Here is a 26,920-nt window from a genome sequence, read left to right as displayed (position 1 = left end):
CTTGGCAGCTGGCAGCTCTGTCCCCCTCTTTCCCTGCCCCCTTTCTCCCATGTAACTCCAGCTGCTTGGCTCCTGTTCAGGCTACAAGGCAGGAAGCACCCCGAGAGAGAGCAATCCAGATCTAAGAATGACACTCTGGAACTTGGTGCTACAATGCTGAAGCTTGCTATCCACTCGTGTTATTCAGACACTGCTTAGGTGCAGAAATAAAAATAAATGAATAATATATGCAGAAGAATTTCATTTCTCAATCTTTCCACAGAGCTAAATCACACCAGCTTTGACGAACGAAATTGGTGATATTTAAACAACTGAAATATTTTAAAACCTCGTTTCCTAGACAATAGGTAGCAATATGGGCACAAAAAGTGCTCAGAAATGAATCCATTAAATAACATAATTGTTAATTTGAAGCATGAAATGTAACAACTATTTCATTTCATGTATTGATACTAATAAAATATTTTGTTTGCTATATCAAGAAGATGGACAATTTTATGTTATGCCTCAAAGGAACAGATACATGTAAGATATCAAATGGCTACTGAAAATGTTGCAGTATTAATTTTCTTGTTATTTGATTTCATATTAAATAAATAGTCACGTACTTTATTAATTATCCCTTGCTTTAGTATTTTTTTCTTTAGCCTGCCATGGTGGCACACATCCACACACGTGCATATGACCTCAATATTGGTGCACATAATGAAACTCACTCTGCTCAGGGATGGAAAACCTTAGAGGGAACACTGCCTGCCAGGTCTGCAAAATGTTGTAGCAGACATTCTAAGCAGGCCTTCCTCCCTGAATCACAGAGGGTAGCTGAGCACTTTGGTAATTCAAAAGTTTTGTCCTTTTGGAGCCTTCCAAGTGAGAACTCTTTGTGATGCCACCCACCATGAAACACTGTCAAGTGTTTTCAAAAGGAGGACATGGTTGCAAGTCCTTGGGAAATTCTACCTTTGTTCTTAGCCTAGAACTCTGATACATAGCTGTCCCCCAACACCATTGCTCCTCATAGTCCTCAGTACATTAAGACAAGAGAAGGCAGTAATCATTCCCATGTTGCTATCAGGGCTCTCCTCACTTCATCTCAAAGTCTGGCTCCTCAGTACTCTGGGACTTAGGGTATGTCTACACTACCCCCCTAGTTCAAACTAGGGGGGGTAATGTAGTCATACGGAGTTGCAAATGAAGCCTGGGATTTGAATTTCCCGGGCTTCATTTGCATAAAGCCGGCCGGCGCCATTTTTAAATGCCGGCTAGTTCAGACCCCGTGCCGCGCGGCTACACACGGCACAGACTAGCTAGTTCGGATTAGGCTTCCTAATCCAAACTAGCTCGTTCCACGAGGTGTACAGCTAGTTCGAATAGGAAGCCTAATCCGAACTAGCCGGCATTTAAAAATGGCGCCTAGTTCGAACTAGGGTGGTAGTGTAGACATACCCTTAGAGAGAATTTCTTCTCCTGAGATACTGACTGTGCACAATGGGAAACCTCTCACAAGACTTACCTGCAACAGTAGAAGCATTTCCAGTTCTGGTACATTCAATGATCATTACCTGCTTCTGAGTCTCACCTCGTTCTCATACTCAGTTATCTGCTATTTAAAAACTAGCCAATTAGCCCGTTATAAGATGGGATTTTCAGGTCTCTCCTCCACGTCGGTCTTCTCTCCTGAGCCTCCGGTCTCTCGCTTCTCCTCTTTCTCTCTCTCTCTCTCTCTTCCCCCCACCTGCTACTGTTTCCCCCCTCTCTCTCTCTCAGCTCTCCTCCGCCTCCTGCCTCTTTCTCTGTCTCTCTCTCTCTCTCTCCTCCTCTCCTACTTCCTCCCCAGCTCTCCTCTGCCTCCTGCCTCTCTCTCAGTCTCTCTCTTTCTCTTCTCCTCCTCCTCCTGCCTCTCACTCGGGGGAGCACAGAGCCCAAATGGTTGCTTGCGCCACTTACTCCCACGCGACGGCCCAGCTGAGCGGCACAGAAGTCAGCCGAGCGCCACAGCAGGAGGTGAAGGGAGGTGAGGCAGTGATGTTCACGGCCAGGGGGCGGGGCCTAGAGCCACTGTCACTCCGCACATCACCACCCTGCCCCCCTTCGCCTCCCGCCGTGGCGCTTGGCTGACTTCTGCGCCACTCAGCCGGGCCGCCATGGGGGAGCATGTGGCGCAAGTGGCCATTTGGGCTCCCCTGCGGCGGCCCGGCTGAGCGGTGCAGAAGTCAGCCGAGCGCCACGATGAGAGGCAAAGGGAGGTATGCAGGGGGACTGGGTAGTGATGTACACGGCTGGGCCCTGCCTCCTGGCCATGTACATCACCACCCTGCCCCCCTTTGCCGCCCGCCGTGGCGCTCGGCTGACTTCTGCGCCGATCAGCCGGGCCGCCGTGGGGGAGCAAGCAGTGCAAGCAGCCGTTTGGGCCCCGCACTCTCCATGTAGCACCCTGTAGCCAGACAGAACCCCCCCCCCCCCTTGCAACATCCATCTTGCTTGCCTGGAGCATTCAGGGCACACACAGAGCAGTAAAATCAGCATAGTCTTTGAAGGCTTGACAGGAGGCCCGGATATGCTAGCTCACATTGACCCTGGACAACTGTAAGCAGAGATATGAGGGTGATCGAGCTATTCGCTGACCAAGAGGCTGAAGAGGAGTGCCCTTGACTGAAACCCATATTGATACGATCACACACACTCGTCCAGGAGGGAGGAATCTCCTGCCCAGTAAAGAATGTCCAGTACTCACAATTTAGTTATCTCTCTTGCATGTGTAAATTAAGTTGAAACTCCCTTGTAAGAACTGGCATCACAAAGACGGACCAACACAATTTGGCATCTTAGATAAGAAAGAGGATACGGGCCCCTATGGGTATAAAGATGGGTCCAGCAGCACACTTATTCTGAGCGTCAATCTACCATCTATCTGCTGGTCGGGTTAGGTGATTGGCCTCCCGAGGTTCCACGGGGATGCCCACCTCGTATTCGTCTTTCCTAGGAATTGAGGGACCGGCCCTGGCCTGATACACTGGAGTCGAGAGGCACAGAAGGGGGTAAAAATTGAACCTGGTTGTGTCCTTTGTCTTAAGTGTACACATAGACTTAGAGCTCTTTAAAGATTAAGCTGTCACTTGGTACCATTATTTCTATTTTCTATTTTTATTTTCTTTGTAACCATTTTTAAGATCTATATTTGCTAGCAGTTAAGAAATAGAGCAAAAGCCATTGTAACTATGTACTTTTATAAGTCTTTTTAATAAACCTGTAACTGTTTAAGCTTTAACCTGACTCCTTCAGTTGCTGTAACAGAACCAAGCACAATTTAAAAGAACTTCAGCTGCTCATAGGGAGCAGACGCAGGCAGAGCTGGGCATTTGGATCATGTCGCTTCCAGGGGACAGATCTGTGGGGCATCCGTCAGCCTTCCATAGGCTGCCTGCTGCGAAGGGACCCCGGTCCTAGCAGCTAAAAACAGACGTAAAAACTTCGGGGCGCCTGTCGGCCTTCCTTAGACCATCTGCTGCGAAGGAACCTTGTGTTCTAGCAGTTGAAGACTCGGGTGTATAACACACACACCATGCACTGCCCTGACCATCAACTGACACACTCCCATGCTCCATGGGGACCGCGGTGCCCAAACAGCCGCTTACGCCGCTTGCTCCCCGGGGGTGGCCCGGCTGAATGGCGCAGAAGTCAGCCGAGCACCACGGGGGAAGGCGAAGGACGTGACTCAGGCAACAGTGCTGCCCAGAGGGAACAGCCAGAGAGGCAACAGCGCCTCCCAGAGGGAACAGCCAGCATTTCAGCGTTACATAGTCACAGACATTGGGCTACTATATATATGATGCCAGGCTTGCCAATGAGCTTTCTTGAAGCCTAGTTGCCATTTAAGCTTTTCATCTACCTTAGAGGGTTTTCATTATTTATCACTGATACTCTCATCAGTGGCTTGAACAATCTTTGTTCCTGTTAAAGAACATTCCTTGCTTTGGGACCTTACTCTGCTTCTCAATGTCTTGTGGAAACCACTTTTTGTACCCACTGGAAGTTGTTCCCTGCTCCATTTGTCCTTCAGAAACTTGTTTCTCATAGCCATCACGTCACGTTTCTCATAGCCAGCAGCATAGAGGAGTGGGAAATGTTTATGGCTAATCCACTGTACATAGTATTCTGCTAAAGTGATTCAGTGTTGCCATCTTCTCTTCCCATCTGAGGTCTTATTGGACTTCCACACCAACCAAGACATTAAACCTCATGCTTCCAAGGAAGAAGCCAGTCTCCATACTCTTGACATAAGAAGAGCCTTTGCCTTCTATCTCAGTAGGACTGAATCACTTAGAACTGCCCCTAGATTCTGTCCCACCTTTGCAGAGAGGGTAGAGGGAGTCTCTGTTTCTATGCTTATCTAAATTGGTATAAGGATGCATCCTGTTATGAAGTTTCTTAGTTCATCTTCTGCCTGAGGTGATGGCTGATTCATGCAGGCACTATCTGCCTCTGCCGCTTTACTTAGAAACATACCTATTGCAGACATACCCAAAACTCGTCATCTGTGTGCACCTTCTCTCAGCACTATACATTCATGCTTCCACAGCAGACAGACCCTTGCGGAAATCTGTTCTCTAAACTATACCGAATCCCTTTCTTCAGCACCATCCTCGATAATTGGGACTCTGCTTGGCATTCATTTAAAATGAAGCTTCTATGGGGACAATAATGCGAAGAAGAAGGAAGGATTACTTAGCTATATAGTAACTAGAGTTCTGTGAGAGGTTTTGTCTGCTACCCTCTCTCCTTTCCCTTCTGCTTTGGAATTCTTTCCTGTTGGACTTCAGGATTGAGAAGGAACAAGTGACAGTGATCTTCTGCCTGTACGCTCTCAGTCTAGAGGTGAAAATAGAACATACATGCTCTCCTGAGGACATTACTGACAAAAATCTTTGATCAGAAAGACATGGGCATGCATACACCTAAAGCGGAGAATCCACAGGGATAAAACAACTTGAAGAACTCAAGTTACTGTGCAGGTAAATAACCTGTCCTTCCTAACACAACTTCCAGAAACACTGAATCTGGGGAAATTCTGAAAGACAGCCAGCTGCTAAGATGATCTGTGTCCCTCCACACTGGCACAGTTCATGTTTAAACCCTTTATATTGAAATGATACTTAGACTTGAAAGTGAGTCCAATGAAAATGGTTTTTTGGAGCAAACTAAAGTCAGGGTTGTGTGAGGTGTTTTACAAGCTTTATCACAGGTTAGAAAAATACCTATGAAAGAGTAAATTTCTTTGGTGTAGGCAAGGCCAGTGAGACTGCTTCTATGAGTCAGGATTTGCAGCATCATGTCCTTCATTTATAGTCTTGCAAGCAAGAGCAGTCTATTATCATTTCAAGACTTTGCAACTCCTAAAGTACTTTTTATTACTTCAGTGTTTGTAGAAGATGAAATTTTCAAATAGCTTCGTAAGTTTGCTTACAATAGGAGGACAAACCTGACCCATTATGTGGTTTATTTCAGAGAGATATGCAAACAGTGACATGGGTGACCTTGATTCATGTCACTGGTAGTGAGTGTGTGTGTGTGTGTGTGTGTGTGTTGGCACGTGTGCACCATCTCTACATCTCAAAAAGATAAATTGGCCCAAGAAACATTTTGCAATATTATTACAAATCAGTCAATGTCAGTGGTGTTGTGGTGTCCCCTGTCTACAGAGTATGACCCACATATGGTGAAATAGGGTTGTCACCCAAAAGAAAAGCTTCAACATATAAGAAGAGAGCATCTGTCTAGGAAATTAAAGAAGTTATGCTGAAGCAATCTCGGATTAGCTTCTGTCTCTTCAGGGCCATGAGTTCCTCTATCAGCGGCACCCCTGGGTCAGGTCCCCCACCTCGGGATGTTCTCTACCTCTGGGCCAGTCGTCCCCAGGTCCAAGGCAGAGCATGGCTCTAGTAAGCCAACCTCTCCCCTGATTGTCCATGGACACCTTGGACGATCCAGGTCGCGAGAATGCCCCTGTGTGTGAGGTCCAAAAGGGGCCATCGTCCTTCTCTCCAGATGAGGCATTAGCCAACTCCACTCCGTCCATGCCCTCCAAGGACGCTAGAGCCCATCAGGACCTTCTCCTCCTCCTGGTCCAAAGTTTGGGGGTTCAAGCGGTGAAGGTTTCTGATCACTCGGATCCTACTGTTGACATTCTGCATGCTGATACCCCCTCTACAGTGGCTCTACCGGTCAACAGAACAGTGGCCAAAATCTCCAAAGCCTTGTGCCAAACCCCCACCTCCATTCCTCCAATGGATAAGCATGCAGAAAGGAGGTACTTTGTCCCCCAAGAGGGTAACAAACACCTCTGCTCTCACCCTCCCCCAGGCTCGTTGGTGGTGCAAGCTGTTAATCAAAAGGAGAGTCAAGGGCAGCTTGCTGCCACCCCTAAGAATAGGGAGGCCAAAAAGTCTGACTTGCTGGGACAGAAGGCTATGTGTCTGGGGGCATCCAATATCGCATTGCCAACCAGCAAGTCCTTTTGTCCCGTTATGCATACAACACCTGGGTGTACATGGACAAGTTTACGGACTTGCTCCCTAGGGACTCCCGCTCAGAGTACAAGGCTCTTCATGAAGAGGGGAGAGCAATCTCCAGAGCAACTCTCCAAGCGACTCTCGATGTGGAGGATGCAGCAGCTCGAGTGATGGCCACTGGGGTGGTTTTGTGCCGTAGTTCATGGCTCCAGGGTTCTGGGGTGCCGCTGGAGCTCCAAAACACCATTCCAGACCTCCCATTCGTGGGCCCCTTGCTCTTTTCGGAGCAGGCCGACCAGAGGCTTCATGGTGACATTAAAATCCTTGGGTCTGCACACTCCAGTTACCCAGAGGCCTCAAATAGGAATGTTCCTAGAGTGCCTCCCCAAGGCCCATGTCCCATCTTCGTCCGCCATAGGAGCAGGAGTGGCAACGGCAGGAACGACAGGCGCTGGCTGTGCCCAGCCCCCAACAATAACCAGGGGCCCCCTAACAAGCCCCCGGGGCCCCATCAGGGGTTTTGCTGGGACCCTTGAGGGCATCTTACCAGTCTTCTCTCTACTTTTCTGGGACCGTTTATCCCATTTCCTCCAGGCCTGGCGGTCTCTTACATTGGACCGATAGGTGCTGGAGATAGTGGAAAAGGAGTTATGTAATCTCTTTCCACTAGCCCCCTCCTTCCCAACCCACTACCCCATCCCTTTTCAGGGACCCCTCTCATGAGCCTCTGCTACAGGAGGAAGTAAATAATCTCCTCATGCTAGGGGAGGTGGAATGTGTTCCCCCTGAGTTTTGGAACAGGGGATTATATTCCCATTACTTTCTGGTTCCAAAGGTGGAAGGGGGCCTTTGATCCATTCTGGATCTCAGAGCTCAAAATTCCTTCATCATCAAGACAAAATTCAAAATGGTGACCCTGGCGTCCATTATCCCTTCTTTAGCCCCCAGAGACTGGTACACTGCCCTCGACTGAAAAGATGCTTACTTTCACATTTCAATTACTTCCCGTCATCGAAGGTTCCTACGGTTTAACGTGGGCCCGGACCATTACCAATTCGCGGCCCTCTCCGTTGGTATTTCTACGGCCCCTCGGGTCTTCACCAAATGCATGGCAGTGGTGGCTGCCGAGCTCAGAAAAAGGGGTGTCCAGGTTTTCCCCTACCTAGATGATTGGCTTCTGAGGGGGGAGTCAGAGACTCAGGCGAGAGCCCACATCACCACAGCCCGCAAACTCTTCCAAGACTTAGGCCTTCTGTTGAATCTGGACAAATCGACCCTGACTCCTACCCAGATAATAGAGTTTGTGGGCGTCACCCTAGATTTCCTGGCACAAAGAGCCTTTCTGCCCAGCTCCCGGTTTCTCATGATACAGATGGTGATCAGGGCGCTCCAGAACTTGCCAGTGACCACCACCCAGACTTGCATGCGTCTACTGGGCCTCATGGCCACCTGCACTTATGTAGTGCATCACACCAGACTGCGCGTGTCCCCGCTACAGATGCGGCTATTGTGAGTCCACAACCCGGTCGTCCACTCTTGGGACAGGGTGCTGACAGTCCCTGCCCCCATCCTCCTTGATTGGAATGGTGGACTCACCAGGGGTTCCATTCTCCAGACCAGTGCCATCCATCCGACTGGTCACGGACGTGTCAAACACGATCTGGAGAGCTCACCTAGGAGACCTCCACACACAAGATATGTGGTCTGCGGACGAAACCTCCCTGCGTATCAATGTCAGGGCACTCTGGGCAATCCGATTGGCTTGTACGGTTTTCCTTCCCCACCTGAGGGGCAAGTCCATCCTTGTTCTGTCGGACAACATGACAATGGTGACGTACATAAACAAACAGGGTGGGGCCCATTCCCCTCGCCTGTGCTTGGAGGCGATCCACCTGTGGGACCTCTGCGGACATCCACTCGATGGCCTCCTATCTTCCAGGCTCCCAAAACATTCTGGCGGACAGGCTGAGCAGATTGGTTGTAGGTCATGAGTGGTCCTTGCGCTGGGATGTAGCCCATTCCATCTTCCACGAATGGGGCTCTCCCCACCTGGACCTGTTCACCATGGGGCAGAACAAGAAGTGCCCGCGTTTCTGCTCCCTTATGGGTCAGGGACAGAGTTCCTTAGGGGATGCTCCCTTCTTCCCCTGCCCACGAGGCCTGTTGTACGCCTTCCCGCCTTTTCCACTAGTTCATAAGGTCCTCCTGAAAGTGCAGGAGTTCAGGACATCCCTGATTCTAATCACCCCGGGATGGCCCAGGCAACATTGGTTCTCGATCCTCCTCAGCCTCTCCTGCGAGAGGCCCATATCCCTTCCACTGGTCCCGGACCTGATATCCCAGGACTTGGGCAGGCTCTGACAGCATGGAAGCTCCGTGGTTAATGGCAAAGGAGCTCCAGTGCTCTGGACAGGTTCAGGAGGTCCTCCTGGGGAGCAGAAAACCCTCTACCAGGGCCATGTATCTGGCTAAATGGAAGTGGTTCTGCTGTTGGGCTTCCCAGAAGGGGGTGCACCCAAGGTGGGTTCCAATTCCCCTGATCTTAGATTACCTGTTGGACCTTAGGCTCCAGCATCTTTCTTTCTCCTCCATCAAGGTTTACCTGGTGGTCATCTTGGCCTTCCACCCAGGGAAAGGGGTGAAAACCCTATTTGCCAATCCAGTAGTCAACAGGTTCCTGAAAGGGCTGGACAGGCTCTATCCCCACATCTGCCAGCCTGTTCCCCAGTGGGACCTAAACTTGGTTCTCTCCAAACTTATGGAGCCCCCGTTCAAACCGTTAGCGACGTGCTCCCACTTCCACCTATCTTATAAGGTGGCTCTCCTGATCACTTCCACCAGGTGGGTATCTGAGCTTAGGGCACTCATATCAGATCCCCCTACATGGTATGTTTTAAAGATAAGGTTCGGCTCCACCCTCACCCGGCTTTCCTTCCACACCTCCCAGGACATCTTCCTGCTGGTTTTTTACCCTAAACCGCACGCATCTGGGAAAAAGCAGCCTTTATACACTCTAGACGTACGTAGGGCGCTAGCCTTTTATTTAGACAGGACCAAACCATTCCGGAAGTTGTCACAACTTTTTGTAGCTATCGCAGAGCACATGAGGGGCCCACCCGTGTCCACCCAGCGGATAGCCTCTTGGATAACCACCTGCCACAGGGAGTGCTACACCCTAGTGGGCGTTTCAGCTCCACCTCTTAGAGTGCACTCCATGAGGGCAGTGGCCGCCTCCACCGCTTTCGTAGTGCAACTTCCTATCCTGGACATCTGCAAAGCCGCCAAATGGTCCTCTGGCCATACGTTTGCCAACCACTATGCACTGTGGCATCAGGCCAGAGGGGACGCTGCCTTGGGTAGGGCATCCACCTCCTTAGGTTTTGCTTTGGAGTCACCTATATTGGAATGCACATGAGCAATCACTCAAAGAAGAACGGTTACTTACCTCATAACTGTAATTCTTCGAGATGTGTTGCTCATGTCCATTCCAAATCCCTGCCCACTGCCCTTTATCTGGAGTATGCTGGTAAGAAGGCGGTGAGGGGGCAGCAGGGGTATATATGGGCCGGTATACCGGCACCACTCCAGGGGGCTCCCTGCTGGCCCTAAGGGTACTGCTGAGGGAAAAACTTCTGACGACACGTGCACGCTGCATGCACATACCTATATTGGAATGAACATGAGCAACACATCTCAAAGAATCACAGTTACGAGGTAAGTAACTGTTCTTTCTCTTAACTTCTCATTGGGAGCAGCAGAACAGTTCAGCTCCATTTACTCTCTCTACAAGGTTCAGCTTCAGTGTAACTTGGTGCTAAAGATTGCTTTTTACCCATCTCTGTGGGATAGAAATAACATCTCTCCCACCTGGTCAAATAAGCATAAGAAAATGTGGCGGTGATAATCTACTTAAGATCACTTGATAACTTTGTTATTTCCAAAGATTAGTGTACTGTAGCATAGGGGGTCTGAAACCCCATTAAAAAGCTTTGAGGCAATTCGCTGCAACTCATATTGTGATGTCCTTTATCAATTGGAAACTGTTTTCAATCTCAGTGGAAAAGTGGCTGAATAGAAAAAATTAGTTAAGAACCTCATGATTCATCATGAGAAAGGTCATACTGGGTCAGACCAAATGGTCCATCTAGTCTTGTATTCCGCTTTCCAAAAGTGCCCAATGCCAGGTGCTTCATAGAGAATGAACAGAACAGGTGATCATCAAGTGTCACTATGTTATATGCATGTGTACACACACAAGACTTGAATAGTTCAGTTTTCTTTTTTCCACAATAAAAACTGAATTGTGTGTATATAAAATATTTGTGTTACAGAGAATTACATAGCTTGGCCTACGCTGATCTCTGGTAGTGGTTGCAACAGGAGCCAGTTTATCCCAGCCAGAGTTTTCACCTGGTTGTACAAGAAACATACATTTAATTACTGTGTTATGAATGCTGTGGTTATTGTCTGTCTTTATAAGCAGGTCAAATTTGGAAGTTTCCCAACTTGGCTATGCAAACTTGGGATTGGGTGGTAGAGTTTCTCTCTCCAGCCTGCATTCGGCCCTCTGTGGTAGCTATTCCTCTCTGCAGTTGGCCACTTGGTCAGCAGTCATTCTGATGGTCCGCCTTCAATGACTGCTTTGTCAGTTTTTCAGGATGGGCACAAAATGCCCCTTCATCTCACATATGGGTACACCTGAATTTTCATTCCATCTATGCCCCTATGCTATGATGCCAAAGCAATGCTTCCAAGGTCAGAAGGCCTTTCAGAGGCCCTCCTCTATTTAGTTAATTTCATTCTATTTGCGCTGTCATGACAAGGCTCAGGACATGCCTTTGACATTTTCTTGCATGGAAATATAATTTCAAACTTTTTTTGGTGTTCCTACAAAGCTGTCACATTCTCTGATTTGATGACCTTGTGAATTCATTCAGCTGTGGGAAAGGTCAGAAACAGTCAGCTCCTGTAAGTGGCTAAGATAGTTGTGCTGAAAGGATTATCAAGATGAAGAATGCACAGAAAGGTAATTTGAGGAGAGCATGGTAGCTTATAACACATGGTTATGTGAAGGTGACAATGTCTTTGTATTACAGTAACCCTAAATCCACTTTGTGGCTAGGAACTTTCAGTTCTAAGGTGGTGGTGGTTTTTTGTTTTGGTTTTTAAAGAACGCTTCAGATGTTTGAAATAGTTCTGAATAATCCAGGGGAAAACCCAGTGAGATGATGAGAGGTGGAATTAAAAAGGGGGCAGAGGTTGGTAATTGCCAATTAAGAAGATGTTTTTTTTCACAGAGGGGATGAGGATGCATGGTTGTACTGGCAGACATAAACCTGGAAACCAAACTCTTTCAGTCTCCAGAGAAGCATAAGAATTACTCCATCACATCACCTCCTTTTATTGATTTGAGTTATAAATTGCAACTCTAGAATTCTATTGCATACAAGCAGGAATTTAAAAACAGTCTGATCGGATATAGATATACTGTGTACACTGTGTATACATACACATAATTAGTCGAATTGCTAAAAAAGCTTACAACATGAAGAAGTGTCTTCTTAGAGCTTCTCTTAAACATAAGGGTCAAATTCAAAACTTACGTGGAGGTTAGACTCATTTACACTCATTTGAGACATCATTTATGCTCAGATACCCTTAGTCTGTTTACATCCATGCATGAGGGACCAGCTTCTTTCCTGAGTCAAGATCAACTTGGCACAGGACAAAATCTGTTATGGATTTCTGATTCTTAATCTGCACTGGCCCAGATGGAATTTAGAGTAATCTAAGAGCTGTTATAGCTTGCATCAATGGGAAATGGTCCCTAATAGCAATGATCTTGTGCAATCTATGAGCTGGAATAGCCAAGAAAAGATGCAAACTGTTTCTCCCTGCCCTTATCCTTTTCCTCTTACGCCAGTTGAAAATTGCCCTCTGCCATAGAAATTGTTAATGAATGAGCTGTGGCTAGATTCTAGCCCCTTTGCATTGCTCAGGTGGCCAAAAAAGGACCAGGCCAGGGTGGGTAATTTGGCTCAGTGAATCTAAATTGATGTAAATTATTTATGAAGGAGCTAGAAGAAGGTGTATATTAAAAATGGGTGAAGATTAATGTACACCTTTCTTGTGTTCTTCGTTATGTAAATTACAATACACTCTTTGTAATGACTTTCCTTGCATGTGGATAGAGTGGGCATGAAGGTGTCTAAATAGGTCTGATTTACACTATTTTACGTATCACTTATGTATTTGGCAGCATGAGATGTATTGTGTTATGATTATTATGTTATGATCTTACAAAATATTTCTCTGATTTACTGGGTCTAATTTTTCAATTTGTGCAACTTTGCTTAATTTCTGTGCACAGTTACAGAAATTGCATTTGTAGATTTGCTATTTGTTTTTGTACAGGCATATCACAAATTTATACACCCACTTTCAGTGATTGCATGTGCAAATAAGGCATGCTAAGATACGTGCACTTTTGAACATGCATTTGCAAATCAGGCCTCTGCATATTCTGATGACAGTTACATTGCTTATTTTATCCAAAGAATGTTGTTATTAAATAGTTCTGAATCCTGTTTTCATAGATTTCAATGAGGCGGTCCCAGAAACAGAAAGGCTGGACTCAAAAGCACTGAAAACTCGAGCCCAACTTTCAGTAAGGAACAAACGGCAGAGACCTACTAGAACAAGACTCTATGACAGTATCAGTTCAACTGATGGAGAGGACAGCCTTGAACGAAAGGTGAGAGGTCTTCTTTTTCTCGTATTCATAGGATGATGTGCTAGATTACCCTGGTAATTTGTTTCATCCTGTATCTTCGTCTCTTCATTTTAGTGCAGGTAGTTGTATTCATCTATGGCCAACATACTCTGGATAATAGTCTGAACAGTGTGCAAGTCCTGTCACCTTGGAGGCAGCACATCTGTTTTTCTCATGGGAACAGCAAGATTTCTGTCTTACTTACATGTGTTATGCTATTGTTATGTAGGTCATTTCATTGTTTTCCTCATTCGAACTAACAGAGAGCACCATGCAGAGCAGGTCATTTAATTTACGTGGGAGGAGAAGTGAACCTGAATCTTGCATTTGTTTATTTCTCTTTGTGAATGACAGATAATATCTGCTCTTTAGCTGATCCTGACTCTAGAACCTATAAGAAAATTGTTAGTACGGAACAGCTGTGTGTGATATAAAAGGTAACAGTGTGACTTAGAACATTGTTTTAAAATATAAAGGCGCTAAAACCTGTTATTAAATGAAAGGATTGCATGTTCAAAAAAAATGTTTCTCTGATTGGTTGCTAAATGGCATAACTTGCTTTATAATCTCTTATACCCACAGCCTTCAGACAGTTACAGTAATCCCATGCACATTTCAAAACCACCTCTGCCCATATGTATGAGAGCATCCTCACCAGCATCAGATTCTGGTGCTTCCTCCCTCTCCCCAATGGCTAGCAGTGCAACCTTCTCATTTGACAACGTAGCTGAAAACCAAGAAGGAGGACAGCACCACAAAGGAGGTGTGCTTTCCCATTATGCTCGGGGAGACACTCCACTTTCCTCTCCTTCAAAATCCGGTCACAGTTCTGAAACATCTCCCTTGCATCACCCAACGAACAGGAATGTTTTACAAGATGAAGGTATAATTATTTTTTACAAATGAGTCAATGCATCACTTTGCTCACGTACATTTATGTGGGGCACTTTTCTTGTTTCATTAGCAATTAAATCTCGAATGGACACTGTCCACAAAACCTCTTTTAGACACCTTGAAGTCAGAAAATACTAATTCTCTTCATTTGCTGGTATGAGAAATAGACACAGATTAAGTTGAGACCACAATTATTTTCCTTTTTTCCCATTGACCTGCTTGAAAAGGAGGTGGGGGACAGAAATGCTTTGACATTTTTATCCCACATGTTTATTTTTTTTAATTCGGAATTTTTGAAAAGTTCAAACATTTGTCAAAATTCACAAAGTTTCAGTCAGCTCCAATTACTTCCTGGCTATGTGTAGACTACATCCCTTTTTCGTAAAAGGGATGTAAATTAGACGTATCACAATTGCTAATGAAGCGGGGATTTAAATCTCCCCTGCTTCATTAGCATAAAAATGGCTACCACTTTTTTTCCGCACAGAGCTTTGTCGGAAAAAAGCACCAGTCTAGACCCTGATCTTGTGGAAAATAAAGCCTTTTCCGAAAGATCCCTTATCCCTTATTTCATAGAGGATATTATTTTCCACAAGATCAGTGTCTAGACTGGCGCTTTTTTCCGACAAAGCTCTGTGCGGAAAAAAAGTGGTAGCCATTTTTATGCTAATGAAGCAGGGGAGATTTAAATCCCCGCTTCATTAGCAATTGTGATACGTCTAATTTACATACCTTTTACGAAAAAGTGATGTAGTCTAGACGTAGCCCCTGAGTATACTGGACTAGTGCGTAGGATCAATCTTTAGTATTTTTTTTACTGAAATCCTGACAGGCACTTTAGTAACTCTTCCTACTTTCAGATAGGAATAAGAGATCCTCCGGAAAAGGGCTTTATTCCGGAGGATCGCGCCAGTCTAGACGCTTTTTTCCGGCTTTTTCCCAAGCCGGAAAAAAAAGCGGCGGACATGTTTATTTAAATCCCGCGGGGGATATTTAAATCCCCCGCGGATTTCCCTATTCTGACTTACCTGCTTTGCATGACTATTCCGTCTTATGGGGCCAGTCTAGACATAGCCCCCAGGTTATCTTGTGTTTGTGGTGTGAGTTGAGCTGGGTTTGTTTTAGAGACTGAGAGAACTCGTATGTGCATGCACATCTTTGTGTGGATAAGTGGCTTTTGATTAAACCTATAATTTATCACACCAATATATCACTCCTATATATATATATATATATATATATATATATATATATATATATTTGGTTAATGAACATGACACCTTTAGCAAAAATATTCATTTCAAATATTTTTCTGAAAAGCTGAAGTATTCTGGAAAGTCATAGCTCTGAACAGTTACACCATAATGAGAGAGATTACATTCCAAAGGTTGTTTAAAGTGTTTATCATTTTTTTTAAACTAGCTCTATTTCAGATTCTTTTTGGGAGTATGGCCATTTTGTAAAGCAATATAAGCCTCCCAGCTCTAGGGACAGCAGATGTGGTTACCGACCAATTTTCTGGTTCTGTACTGCTACTCTTCCTACTATGCAGCTGCTGGCATAGGGAATGTGGATCAAGTTCCATGTCATGTGGCCTAGTCACATGCCCTTGCATACCTTGCTGAATCATAGTAGCCATTATTTACATGTTGTCAGGTGCATTCCCAGGAAGGCTCACATGGTGAGGGAAAAGCTTCTCCTAAGGCCTTCATTCTTCCAAATGGCCTTGAATAGACCCTTCAGAGCTGGCTGTCTATACTCAAAGCATTTTGCCTAGTGAGTGTCACCCAGGCATGACTACATGTGAAATACAGATACATAATCAATATTCATAACGTCAGATATAAAAATATTGTGTACAAATAGGATAACCATGTTCTTCAAATTATAACTTTTTCCCATAACATCTTACATGACCTTTCTTGTACCTAACATATCACAATTGTGCCATAATTATATTATCATAATATTATTAAGATGAATATGGAATGTAGTATCACAGCAGTGTCACCTAAGGATCTGTTCTGGGAACAGTGCTGTTCACAAAGTAATACATATAAGAACATATCATTTCAACTTTCCATACAAAATGATGGGGTCTAAATGAGCTGTTCCCACTCGAGAGAGATCTTCTATCATTGTGAATAGTTCTCTGAACACATCTACTCAGTGTACAATGTCAGTCAAAAAACCTAACAATGTTAGGGACTATTTGGAAAGGGTTAGATAATTGGATAATGTGTACAAAAAGCAACAAAAATAATTAAGTATTATGGAACAGCTTCTGTGTGAGGAGAGATTAGAAAGTCTCAGACTGTTCAACTTGGAAAAGAGAGGACTAAGAGAGGTTGTCATTCACCCTATAAAATCATGAATGGTGCAGAGAAAGTGAATAGAAAGTGCTGTTTGCCCTTTCACATAGCACAAGAACTAAGGGGTGCCACCTAATTAAATTAATAGGCAGGAGGTTTAAAACAAAAGGAAGTATTTCTTCATACAATGCTCAGTCAACCTGTGGAACTTGTTGCCAGGTGGTTATGTGAAGGCCAAAAGTGTACATTGATTACAAAATATTAGGTAAGTTTATTGAGGAAAGTACAGTCAGTGTCTATTAGCCAAGATTGTTAGGGACACAACCCCATGTTCTGCATGTCCCTAAGCCTCTGCCTGCCAGATGCTGTTGTTGGACAGCAGAGGATAGCTAATGAATAATTGTCCTGTTCTATTCATTCCCCCTGAAGCATGGAAAGACAGTTACTGGGGTACATGGTTTCTTGGTCTGACTCAGAGTGCCAGTGTTATGATTCAGTTGTGCACATTCATTAGGAGATAATTGCTGCCTTCTAATCCTTTTCAGCTGATCTGCTTATATCCAAACTAATTAGATTATAATATTTCTTGCATGATGCCAGAGACGGTCAGGCTATGGCACAAGTAGGCAGTTCATTTCTGTGCTCCTACAGAAGGCTTGTCCATTTTACAGCTTCAGAAAGCAAGTTCTCCATGAATCTATTATCAGGGAGGACGATGGGTAACGTTGGCAGAGATAACGTGGGAACTTGTTAAAATTTGCCAATGCAGTCTGTTCTGAAACATCTAATTTTCTCAGAACGAGACAAGTTATCACTATGCACAGAAAGCACTGACCAAATATATTGTGCCAGATGGATAGAACTGTGACAAGGTCTTTACTGTATCTGCTGGGGGGAAATCTTTCTGGAAGAGGAACAAGTATCAAGATTGAAAGTCAAGATAACGGAGGCAGGTAGGGAAGTTCCACATATATGATGGAGTGAAAAGGAGCTATTTCTTTTATACTCTAAATCAGCAAAAGACCTGTTGCTTTTAAAATCTAGAATTAATTTATTACCAGTGTAAATCCTTATCTTCAGCTCCTAATTCACTGAAATAGTCTCATTGATTCTATGGAAATAAATAAAGGTTTAAAGAATTGGCTCCAAAGCATGTATAATCCAACAAAGCCATGTTTGCTTGGTGTTTTGTTGTTGTTGTTGTTGTTAGTAATATTTTATTTTTTTAAAATAGAAGTGTTTCACAATTTTATGGTGTTCGTCTTCCTAATTTTTTCTATACTGCTTTTCTCCTTGTTCTTTTTTCATTGTCTTCTCTTCAGAATAGATCCTCAAAGCACTTTGTTATAATAAAGAAAAATGTACAAAAATCCTCTATCACAGCTTGTTTCTCAGCTTTAAATTATGAATATAGATATTATAATGCACAAACTGGGTTTCTGTGCACATAGAACAACATTTCAAAATCAGGACATGATTTCAAACCAAAGTGAACGCTGGATTGAATATCAACCTGGATTTTATCTTTGTTTGTAGCTATTGTTTTGATGTTTTCACTCTGTCCCTTTCCTGTCTGCCTGTCATAAACCTAGCACACATAGCTTCATTCAGTTCAATTTTAGTCTGTTAAATAATAGTGATAAAATAAGAGGACTCATCTGGGAATTCCTAATGCTAAAGGAAGCACAGCAAAATCTTTTCCCTATAAATCTGAAAAGTTTACAACCATTAAATGACAAGAATACATAAAAAAGACAAAAGACAATCTATTTTCTGTGCACTGTGTATGTGTGTGGATCCTGGTATGGATACAAATTGCATAGCAATCTCATTAGCCTTTGGTGTAGGATGCACTGCAGTATTTTTATTACTTTGTGACCTATTCCTCTTACTCCTGTGGGAGGGGAGCAATTCTCCTCCAAAATATTCTATGTCCAATATTTTAAAATTCTGTACATTATATTTCTCAAAATAACAGTATAATCAGGCCAGTTTCTATTATTTTTGTAATTTATTTCAAAATACCTGTTAGCAAGTATGTTTGTAACAAGAGAAACAGTAAAAAAGATGCAGGAAATGTGGTTTGTTTGTTTTTTGACAAATAGATTCCTTGCTGACATATTATTACAGAACTTTGAGTCATAATTCATTTAAACTACAGTACAGAAACATATTTTCTGCACCCCTCAGAAGCAGTGGAATGGTTTGGAGGAGTTCAGGGGTAGTGGAAGAACTGAGGAGAGAGAAATAATTGCTGGAAAGGAGCTAGGGCAGGGGTGGGCAAAAGGGTCTCAACGGTCCTGATCCGGCCCACCAAGCAGATGGATCTGGCCCGCGGAGGCCCTGCTTCTCCCCTGCTCCCAGGCCAATTACGGCCAGGGGGCAGGGGAGTACATGAAGCTTTCTCCACTCTGCCCCCATCCCGCGAGCAGTGCGCGGCGCTTCAAAGCGCCACATGCTCCTGGCAGGGTGGGAGGAGGCTTTGTGCGCACCCCAGGCCCTAATTGGCCTGGGGATAGGAGAGCGTGGGAAGTCTCCTGCCACGCCAGGGGCATGGGCACCTAGGGGGAATGTAGGGTGGAGGCAAAGGCACTCTCTCACCCCCAATGATTGTCTGGGGGTGGGAAACCCGGAAATATCTTGGACCCATCCCTTTCGCTTGATACCCTGCCCCTTTTGTTGGATGCCCCGCCCCTTCCTGTGTGGCCTGGGGCCACTTCAAAAATTTCCGAAGTAGCCCCCAGCAAAAAATTATTGCCCGCCCCTGAGCTATAGGAGTGAAGTGGAGGGTTGTTGGATGTGTGTGGGAGAAGTGTGGGATTTCAGGGGAGGGAGTGCTCCCCCATGCAGACCCTGGTTTACCATTAACCTCTCCCATTCAATCAGGCACATTTGCTTGTCCCCATGTGCCTCTTCACACCCATTTCAGTATGTGTCTGCACCCTCATTCAGACATCACTTCTCCCGATCCATCCTTGTCCCTGCACTCCCACTCAGTCACTCCCCTGTTCCCATGTGGCCCTGCCCCCTCACTCAGCCATCTTCTTTTATCCTCGTGTGCTCTTGGATTTCTTGGGTCCCTGTCATTTAGTTGTTGGCTCAATGCTATCACCCAACTAGCTCCTGTGTCCCTGCCACCATTCTGTCCCTCCTACTAGCCTTTCTGAATCCCAGTGAACGTGATAGACTCCCCAGCACCCCACGTACTGTCCATCCCTCCATTTTCTGTGTCTCCTCCCCTAGCCTTGCAGGCAGGGTACTGTGAGGAAAGCAACTCTCAATCCACAGCTGATGGGAGAAGCATGGAACTTTTTGGGGTGTGAGGAAAGTGATTGTTATGGAATTTCAGCCATGATGGTTGCTGAAAATAACTTATTTTTAGAGTATGTGTAATGTAATATATTTGTATTTACTGGCCTACTGTATTATATTTCATGGGTCACTAGTGTGTTGCTTTTATTTCATGAATAAAAAAATGCCAAACTGTTGCACTACAGCAAACTTAGTGCAGGGGTGGCCAACCTAAACCTGAGAAGGGACCAGAATTTACCAATGCACATTGACAAAGAGCAACAGTTAAATGTCACCAGCCTACATCATCTCCCCACCACCTCTCTTAGTACATCCCTCCCACTGGTTAGTGCCTCCTTTTCCTTTTCCTCCTGTCCACTGTGATCAGCTCTTTCTCAGTGGAGACAGTGGAGTGGGGAAGCATGTGTGTGACAAGCACAGTGGAGAGGCTAGGAAGTGGCCCAATGGAATGTTGTCACTTGTAGCTCCAGCCCTGGATTTGGTACCTATGCAAGGAGCCTCATATTAACTTCTGAAGAGCCGCATGTGGCTCTGGAGCCACAGGTTGGCCACCCAGTCTTAGTGATTCTGTAAACTGTTGATGCAAGTGCATCATGGACCTATGAAAAGCCTCTTTGAATGAGCATGCAGGATAGGGAACTTAGCGGGTAAAGTCGTGCTTGTGCTAGTTTTTGTTTCTTGCTTGTATAACGTCAGCAGACCCCAGTCTGTCATTGTCCAGGATCAAAACCTTGGAATCTTTATGCGCGAGTCTCTGTTGCATGAGCTAAAAGACACATGTCTCTTAGCCAAGACTGTAGCAGACTCATCAATCTCAAGCTGGTTTAGCTGCTACTAGACGAGAACAGAGTGCCGTGCCATGCCATGCCATGCCATACCATGCGGAGATAAGTTACACTTGCTTGCTTGTTCTTAATTCTGAGGGCTTGATTTACTTGATTTACCTGAGTAAAACCAGGAGTAAATCTAGTGAATTCAGTGGAGTTGTAGGTTGTATTGTCTATTTCCTCTTTTGCTTTTTGTAGGGTTATCAACCAGTAACAGTAATCAAGAGAGGAAAGTATAATTGTAAAATAGCAGAAATTGCCAAAGGGTCTCAGAGCAGGTGTAGAAATTGAAGCTATTTTTAATTCACTTTTACAAACTGACTAGATTTCAAGTTGACAGTGTCTCCTTTAATCAAGTCATGAAAACAAAATAGGTTATTATCTCTTGGCACTCGCGTCATAAAAATTATCCAGTTTTCTGAAGCTGCTGGAGTCTTTCAGAACAGACACTCAACAGCTATCTTTGACAGTAAAGTATACCCCCCCCCCCAAAAAAAAGCTTACTTTTGGCAAAAATAGAGATTACACAGACCCCAGGGTTTAAAAATGACTCATTTTTTACATTTTTCCTTATTACCCTTTGTGTGGCTTGCTGTAGTACAAATTCTTACATTAAAACTCAATTAAAATAGGTCCCCTTCCCCATTTGTTCTTTCAGTACTTTCTCTCAAATTTCAAAGTAATTCATTGAGGTATTTCTTATATATTTCATCATAAAGAAAAGATGTTATTTCTGTGGTTGCACCTAATTAAATGTTATGCCCCCTCTATTTCAATCGATATATAATATGTATGCATGTACAAATGCACATGCATACAAACTGTTCTGGAGGAACTGTTTAATATCAGATAAAATAATAATGTATATTTTTTCATGTACAAAGATATCCTAGGTGATCACACAGGTACCCAATCATCAAGAGCAACCAGCCCTACAATGGGGCAAGCAGAAAAAATAAAGCGCAAACTTATGGATCTTGGGTAAGCATTTTATTGTTTAAAAACTAGTTTTTTATTAGAAGGGGTGGAAAGCTAAATTTCAAATAACATTTTTGTTGATGGCCTCTAATCTTGTTATAGGCGTCCCTCAAGAAGGAGTTCCCACAAGAGCAAGAAATGGAAAGAGAGAGAAGTCCTTAGGGTGACCCGTTGTACCAGGTATGGGTAAAACAACAAAGATGTAATCTATCTCGTGCCAAAATCTTTAGCAAAACTGTGCTGTCCACAAAGTGAAAGCAGCAACAGTCCATCTTTCCTGTGTGTAGTGCTAGAATACATTAATACCAATGGGGCCAAATTCTGCTCTTATTGGCTTTCATGAATCTCTGTTATGGCTCGTTGTTTTAAAAGAGAAACTAACATAGATGGAAAGATACTTTAACAAATAGCAAAATAATAAGTACTCAAACAAGAAAAATAAATTGAGCCACATAATGCACAAGATCTGCCTATTGTCCCATTGACAATGATGATAATGGCATAGACAGATTATAGAATTCACACACACATACCAATATAAAATATTAGGGCTGTCAAGCGATTAAAAATTATTCATGATTAACTGTACTGTGGAACAATAAAGCAATCTATTTAAATATCTTGGATATTTTCAAATATGTTGATTTCGATTACAACACAGAATACAAAGTATAAACTGCTCACTTTATTTTATTACAAATATTTGCTCTGTAAAAAACAAAAGAAAGGTAGTTTTCAATACACCTAATACAAATACTGTTGTGCAATTTATGATGAAAGTTGAACTTACAAATGTAGAATTAGGTACGAAAAAACCTTCATTCAAATATAAAATAATGTAAAATTTTAGAAACTACAAGTCCACTCAGTACTACTACTTCTTTGGCCAATTGCTCAGATAAATAATGTGTTTATTTTTGCAGGAGATAATGCTGCACGCTTCTTGTTTACAATGTCAACAGTAAGTGAGAACAGGTGTTTGCATAGCATTGTTGCAGCTAGCATTGCAAGGTATTTATGTGCTAGATGTGTTATGAATTCATATGTCTCTTCATGCTTCACTCATAATTCCATGCTGCTGACAGGTTGTTCATGATAATGATCCTGAGCAGTTTGGACAGATGTGTGTTCATTTTCATTATCTGAGTCAGATGCCATCAGCCAAACGTTCATTTTCTCTTTTGATGGTTTGGGTTGTTCAGTTTCCGCATCAGAGTGTTTGCTCCTTTATGACTTCTCAAACCATGCTCTACAGTGTATCACTCTCAGATTTTAGAAGGTGCTTCTAATTTTTAAATCTTTTAATCAAGTGCTGTAGCTATCTTTAGAAATCTCACATTGGTAATTATCATAGGAGTAGCTGTGTTAGTGTAAATCTGCAAAAGCAACAAGGAGTCCTGTGGCACCTTATAGACTAACAGATTTATTGGAGCATAAGTTTTCGTGGGCAAAGACCCACATCAAGTGGGTCTTTACCCACGAAAACTTATGCTCCAATAAATCTGTTAGTCTATAAAGTGCCACAGGACTCCTTGTCGATTTTGCACATTGGTAATTGTTTGCCTTTTGTCAGATCTGAAATGGAAGTGTTCATAAAACAATCAATTTATGCTAGGTCTTTATCTGAGAGTGCTATAATATGAAATATATGTCAGAATTAGATAAAACAGAGCAAGAGACATACAACTCTGCCCTAAAGGGTTTAGTCACAAATTTAATTAACATTATTTTTTTAATAAGCATGAAAGCATGCCATATATAATGGTGGCTGAAGCATGAAGTGGCATATGAATACTTAACACATCTAGAATGTAAATACTTCGCATTGTCAGCTACAAAATTGCCAAGGTGTCATTGTAAACAAGAAGCAAGAAGCATTATCTCCAGTAAAGGTAAACAAATATGATTGCCTTAGTGACTGGGGAGTCATTTTTTGGGGAGGAACATTAGTTCGAACCAAGGAGTTTGATTTGAACGAATGCGGCGTGGAGTGCACTTTCACTTTTGAATCATCTGGCGTTTGGAATAGTGCGCGGCCAAGATTATGCTAATGAAGTGCGGGATATTTAAATCCCGGCTCCATTGACTATTTCGAATGCCTACATTTGCATCCCTAGTTTGAACTAGGGTGCAAGTGTAGACATACCCTGGCTGAACAAGAAGTAGGACTGAGTAGATTTGTAGGTTCTAAAGTTTTGCATTGTTTTGTTTTGAGTGCAGTTATGTAACTAAACAATCTACATTTGTAAGTTACACTTTCACAATACACAAATTGCACTATTGTATGAGGTGAGTTAAAAATATTTTATCATTTTACAGTGCAAGCATTAGTAATAAAAATAATAATATAAAGTGAGCACTGTCCACTTTAATAGAAATCAATATATTTGAAAATGTAGAAAAATATCCAAAAATATGTAATGCATTTCAATTGGAATTCTATTGTTAGTGTGATTAAAGATGCAATTAATTGTGATTGTGATTATTTTTTAGTTGTATGGGTTTAAGTGATTAATTGACAGCCCTATAAAATATATGTGAGGGCCTTTATCCTAAACGCATGATTCATATATCACCCAACACAGAAAGTCTCAGAAGGGTAGCCATGTTAGTCTGTAACTGAAAAAAAACTTAAAAAACAACAAATGATCCTGCAGCATCATAGGGTATGTCTACACTACCACCCTAGTTCGAACTAGGGTGGTTAATGTAGGCAATCGAAGTTGCAAATGAAGCCCGGGATTTAAATATCCCGGGCTTCATTTGCATCTTGCCGGGCGCTACCATTTTTAAAGCCCTGGTAGTTTGGACTCCGTGCCCGCGGCTACACATGGCACGGAGTAGGTAGTTTGAATTAGGCTTTCTAATCGGTGGTGTAATTGGTGGTGTAACAGTAGTTCGAATTAGAAAGCCTAATTCGAACTACCTACTCCGTGCCGCGTGTAGCCGCGGGCACGGAGTCCGAACTACCGGGGCTTTAAAAATGGCAGCGTCCGGCAAGATGCAAATGAAGCCCGGGATATTTAAATCCCGAGCTTCATTTGCAACTTCGATTGCCTACATTAACCACCCTAGTTCTAACTAGGGTGGTAGTGTAGACATACCCTTAGAGACTAACAAAAAAAATGTAGATAGGATCATGAGCTTTCGTGGGCAGGGTTGTGCCCACAAAAGCTCATGATACCAACTCAGAAAAGCAGTCTTTGATGGGATAGAGGTCAGCAGACCTTAAATATATTTTCGCAGCAGCAGCTTGTTTCAGAAAGTGAACAGCTTCATAACAATTTGAAGATACATAGGAAAATTATAGATTAGAATTTGGCCACATCATCTCATGTAGAGTGATGTTAATTGCTTAACAGCAACATCTTCAGTCCCTCTGTTCACTCAAACACAAAAATCCAGAATTAGCAATACCACACCTATTTCCCACAGTACATATAGTGAACTTTGCTTGAAGATCTCCTGTGCAAGTAAGTACTAGGGGGCTCTGACCAGATCTCATACATCTCCACTTATCAGAGGATTAAAGTTCTGGCAATCAATCTTCCAGGGTTTGATTTAGCTGCTAAAGACCTGCTGAATTGAACACTGAGGACACCCCATTGGCACTCCTTGCTGACTGCCCTGTACTTTGATATGGTACGGTCAATAATAAATAACACTCAGATACTATTTAGTTCTCATCGGCCTCCAGCTTGCTTGGTAGTCAGGTTCTCTGTGCCTCAGTTTCTCTATCTGTAAAATGTGTGCAGTTTTTCCAACTTCACTGAGCTACTGAGTTAGTAGGTAAATGGTGGTAAATCCATTTGAAAGCTTGAAGTGAAAAGCATTACTTACCCTTCTTAAAAATACTACAGCATGCTATTATTTTGGGATGTCAAGAAATTGAATTTTTAAAAGAAATATAGCTCTAGGTTCTGTATAATCATTTTAAATACATCCAAATTTCATTAGAGCAAATAAATGTCTCCACACAACAAAATATACTTTTCTCCACGAGCCTGCTCTGAAACCCAAATGAGCCCATGTTGATCTAGATTGCATTATTCTGGTAACCAATACAAATTATATGTATGCATGAGAAGACAAGCCTTTTGAAACGTCACAGCCTTTGGAATATACCCACCATATATTGATAAAAGCATAAGAAAGATGGATGGCTAACATTCTACTCTGATGTCACTATAAAGATAAAAGGAAATTTATTAATACCCGATTTACACTATGCACAGGGCGCTGGAACAATTTGTGTAGTTAGGGTGCTGATTGCCATTGAACCAAAACGTAAACCCTCTATGTAATAGAAACCACTTAAGCCTTGGTTCCAGCATCTGCTGCTGCAGCTAAACACAGAATTTTGCTGCGAGATCCAGGGGCAGAATTAAATGCCTGTATTTTAAATAGGGATGTTAGCAACTACCTGGATAACCATTTAACTAATAAGCGATTGGTTAACTACAACAGCTCCCTTCCCCTGCATGTTCTGCATTTAAAACTCGGACAGCAGGCTGGCTCAGTCCCAGTCCACCGGTCCAAGTTGTAAATGAAGAGCACACAGAGGAGTTGCCTGCCACCCCTCACTGCTGCCTCTAGTAGAGAGGCAGCACTGTGAGGTGGCAGGCGGGATCCAGTCCATGCAGGGAGCTGGTTTAAAAACAAAGGCTTCAGGGTGGGGCAGCAGCAGCTCCAGTCTGTGTGGGGTCTGAGCTCCCAACAGAGGGTGCTCCAGCATCCCACAGAGCAGTCTCGGTCACAAGGAAAGAAAGCTCAGGGTCTCCCACATACAGGGGCTGCTGCCACTTTATGCTGCTGCCTCTGTATCAGAGACAACAGCGCGGGGCAGCAGGCAGGAGCCGGTTTGTACGGGCAGCCAATGCGAATAAGCAATTATTAGACTGGCTCCCCTCATGGACGGGCTCTTGCCTGCCACCCTTCACTGCTGCCTCTGATGCTGCTATATCAGAGGCAGCAGCACAGGATGGCAGGAGGCTCCCCAGGAGTGAAACCAGAAGTGCCCTGGCTGCTGGCCCCATCCCCAGGGGGCATTGAATAATCATGTTACCACTAAAAATTTGTTGTAGTTAGACGGTTATTAAAATTGAATACAATTATTTATCTAAGATTATTAAAATAATATAAATTTCTGACATCTCTAATTTTAAAGCAGTAGAACTATTCAACACTGAAACAGGCTATCATAAATCTTGCTCAAAAGGTATCTCAAATTATAAGCAAAATTCATAGGCTTCAGTCGCTGGCAGTTCCAGTGATTCTGGAATGTAAAGTCTTTGGGGCAAGGGCCCAGACAGTGTA

The 26,920-nt window shown here is 43.5% G+C and overlaps 1 protein-coding gene across 6 annotated transcripts in view; it reads left to right on the top strand.

The window, feature by feature from the left end:
* PPP1R9A (protein phosphatase 1 regulatory subunit 9A) overlaps positions 1-26,920 on the top strand; it is a 262,027-nt gene that overhangs the window by 220,325 nt on the left and 14,782 nt on the right. For 4 of the 6 annotated variants that reach the window (XM_075922340.2, XM_075922342.2, XM_075922338.2 and 1 more), the window contains 4 exons: positions 13,106-13,263; positions 13,864-14,164; positions 21,511-21,607; positions 21,707-21,784. In XM_075922340.2, the coding sequence (XP_075778455.2) occupies positions 13,106-13,263; positions 13,864-14,164; positions 21,511-21,607; positions 21,707-21,784 (634 nt within the window). The remainder of the gene's footprint in view (positions 1-13,105; positions 13,264-13,863; positions 14,165-21,510; positions 21,608-21,706; positions 21,785-26,920) is intronic. The other 2 variants (XM_075922343.2, XM_075922344.2) reach the window with 1 other exon arrangement.

This window comes from Pelodiscus sinensis, chromosome 2 (assembly GCF_052426305.1).
Source record: "Pelodiscus sinensis isolate ZL-2025 chromosome 2, ASM5242630v1, whole genome shotgun sequence".
Lineage (NCBI taxonomy): Eukaryota > Metazoa > Chordata > Testudines > Trionychidae > Pelodiscus > Pelodiscus sinensis.
This window is presented reverse-complemented; position numbering and strand designations above follow the sequence as displayed.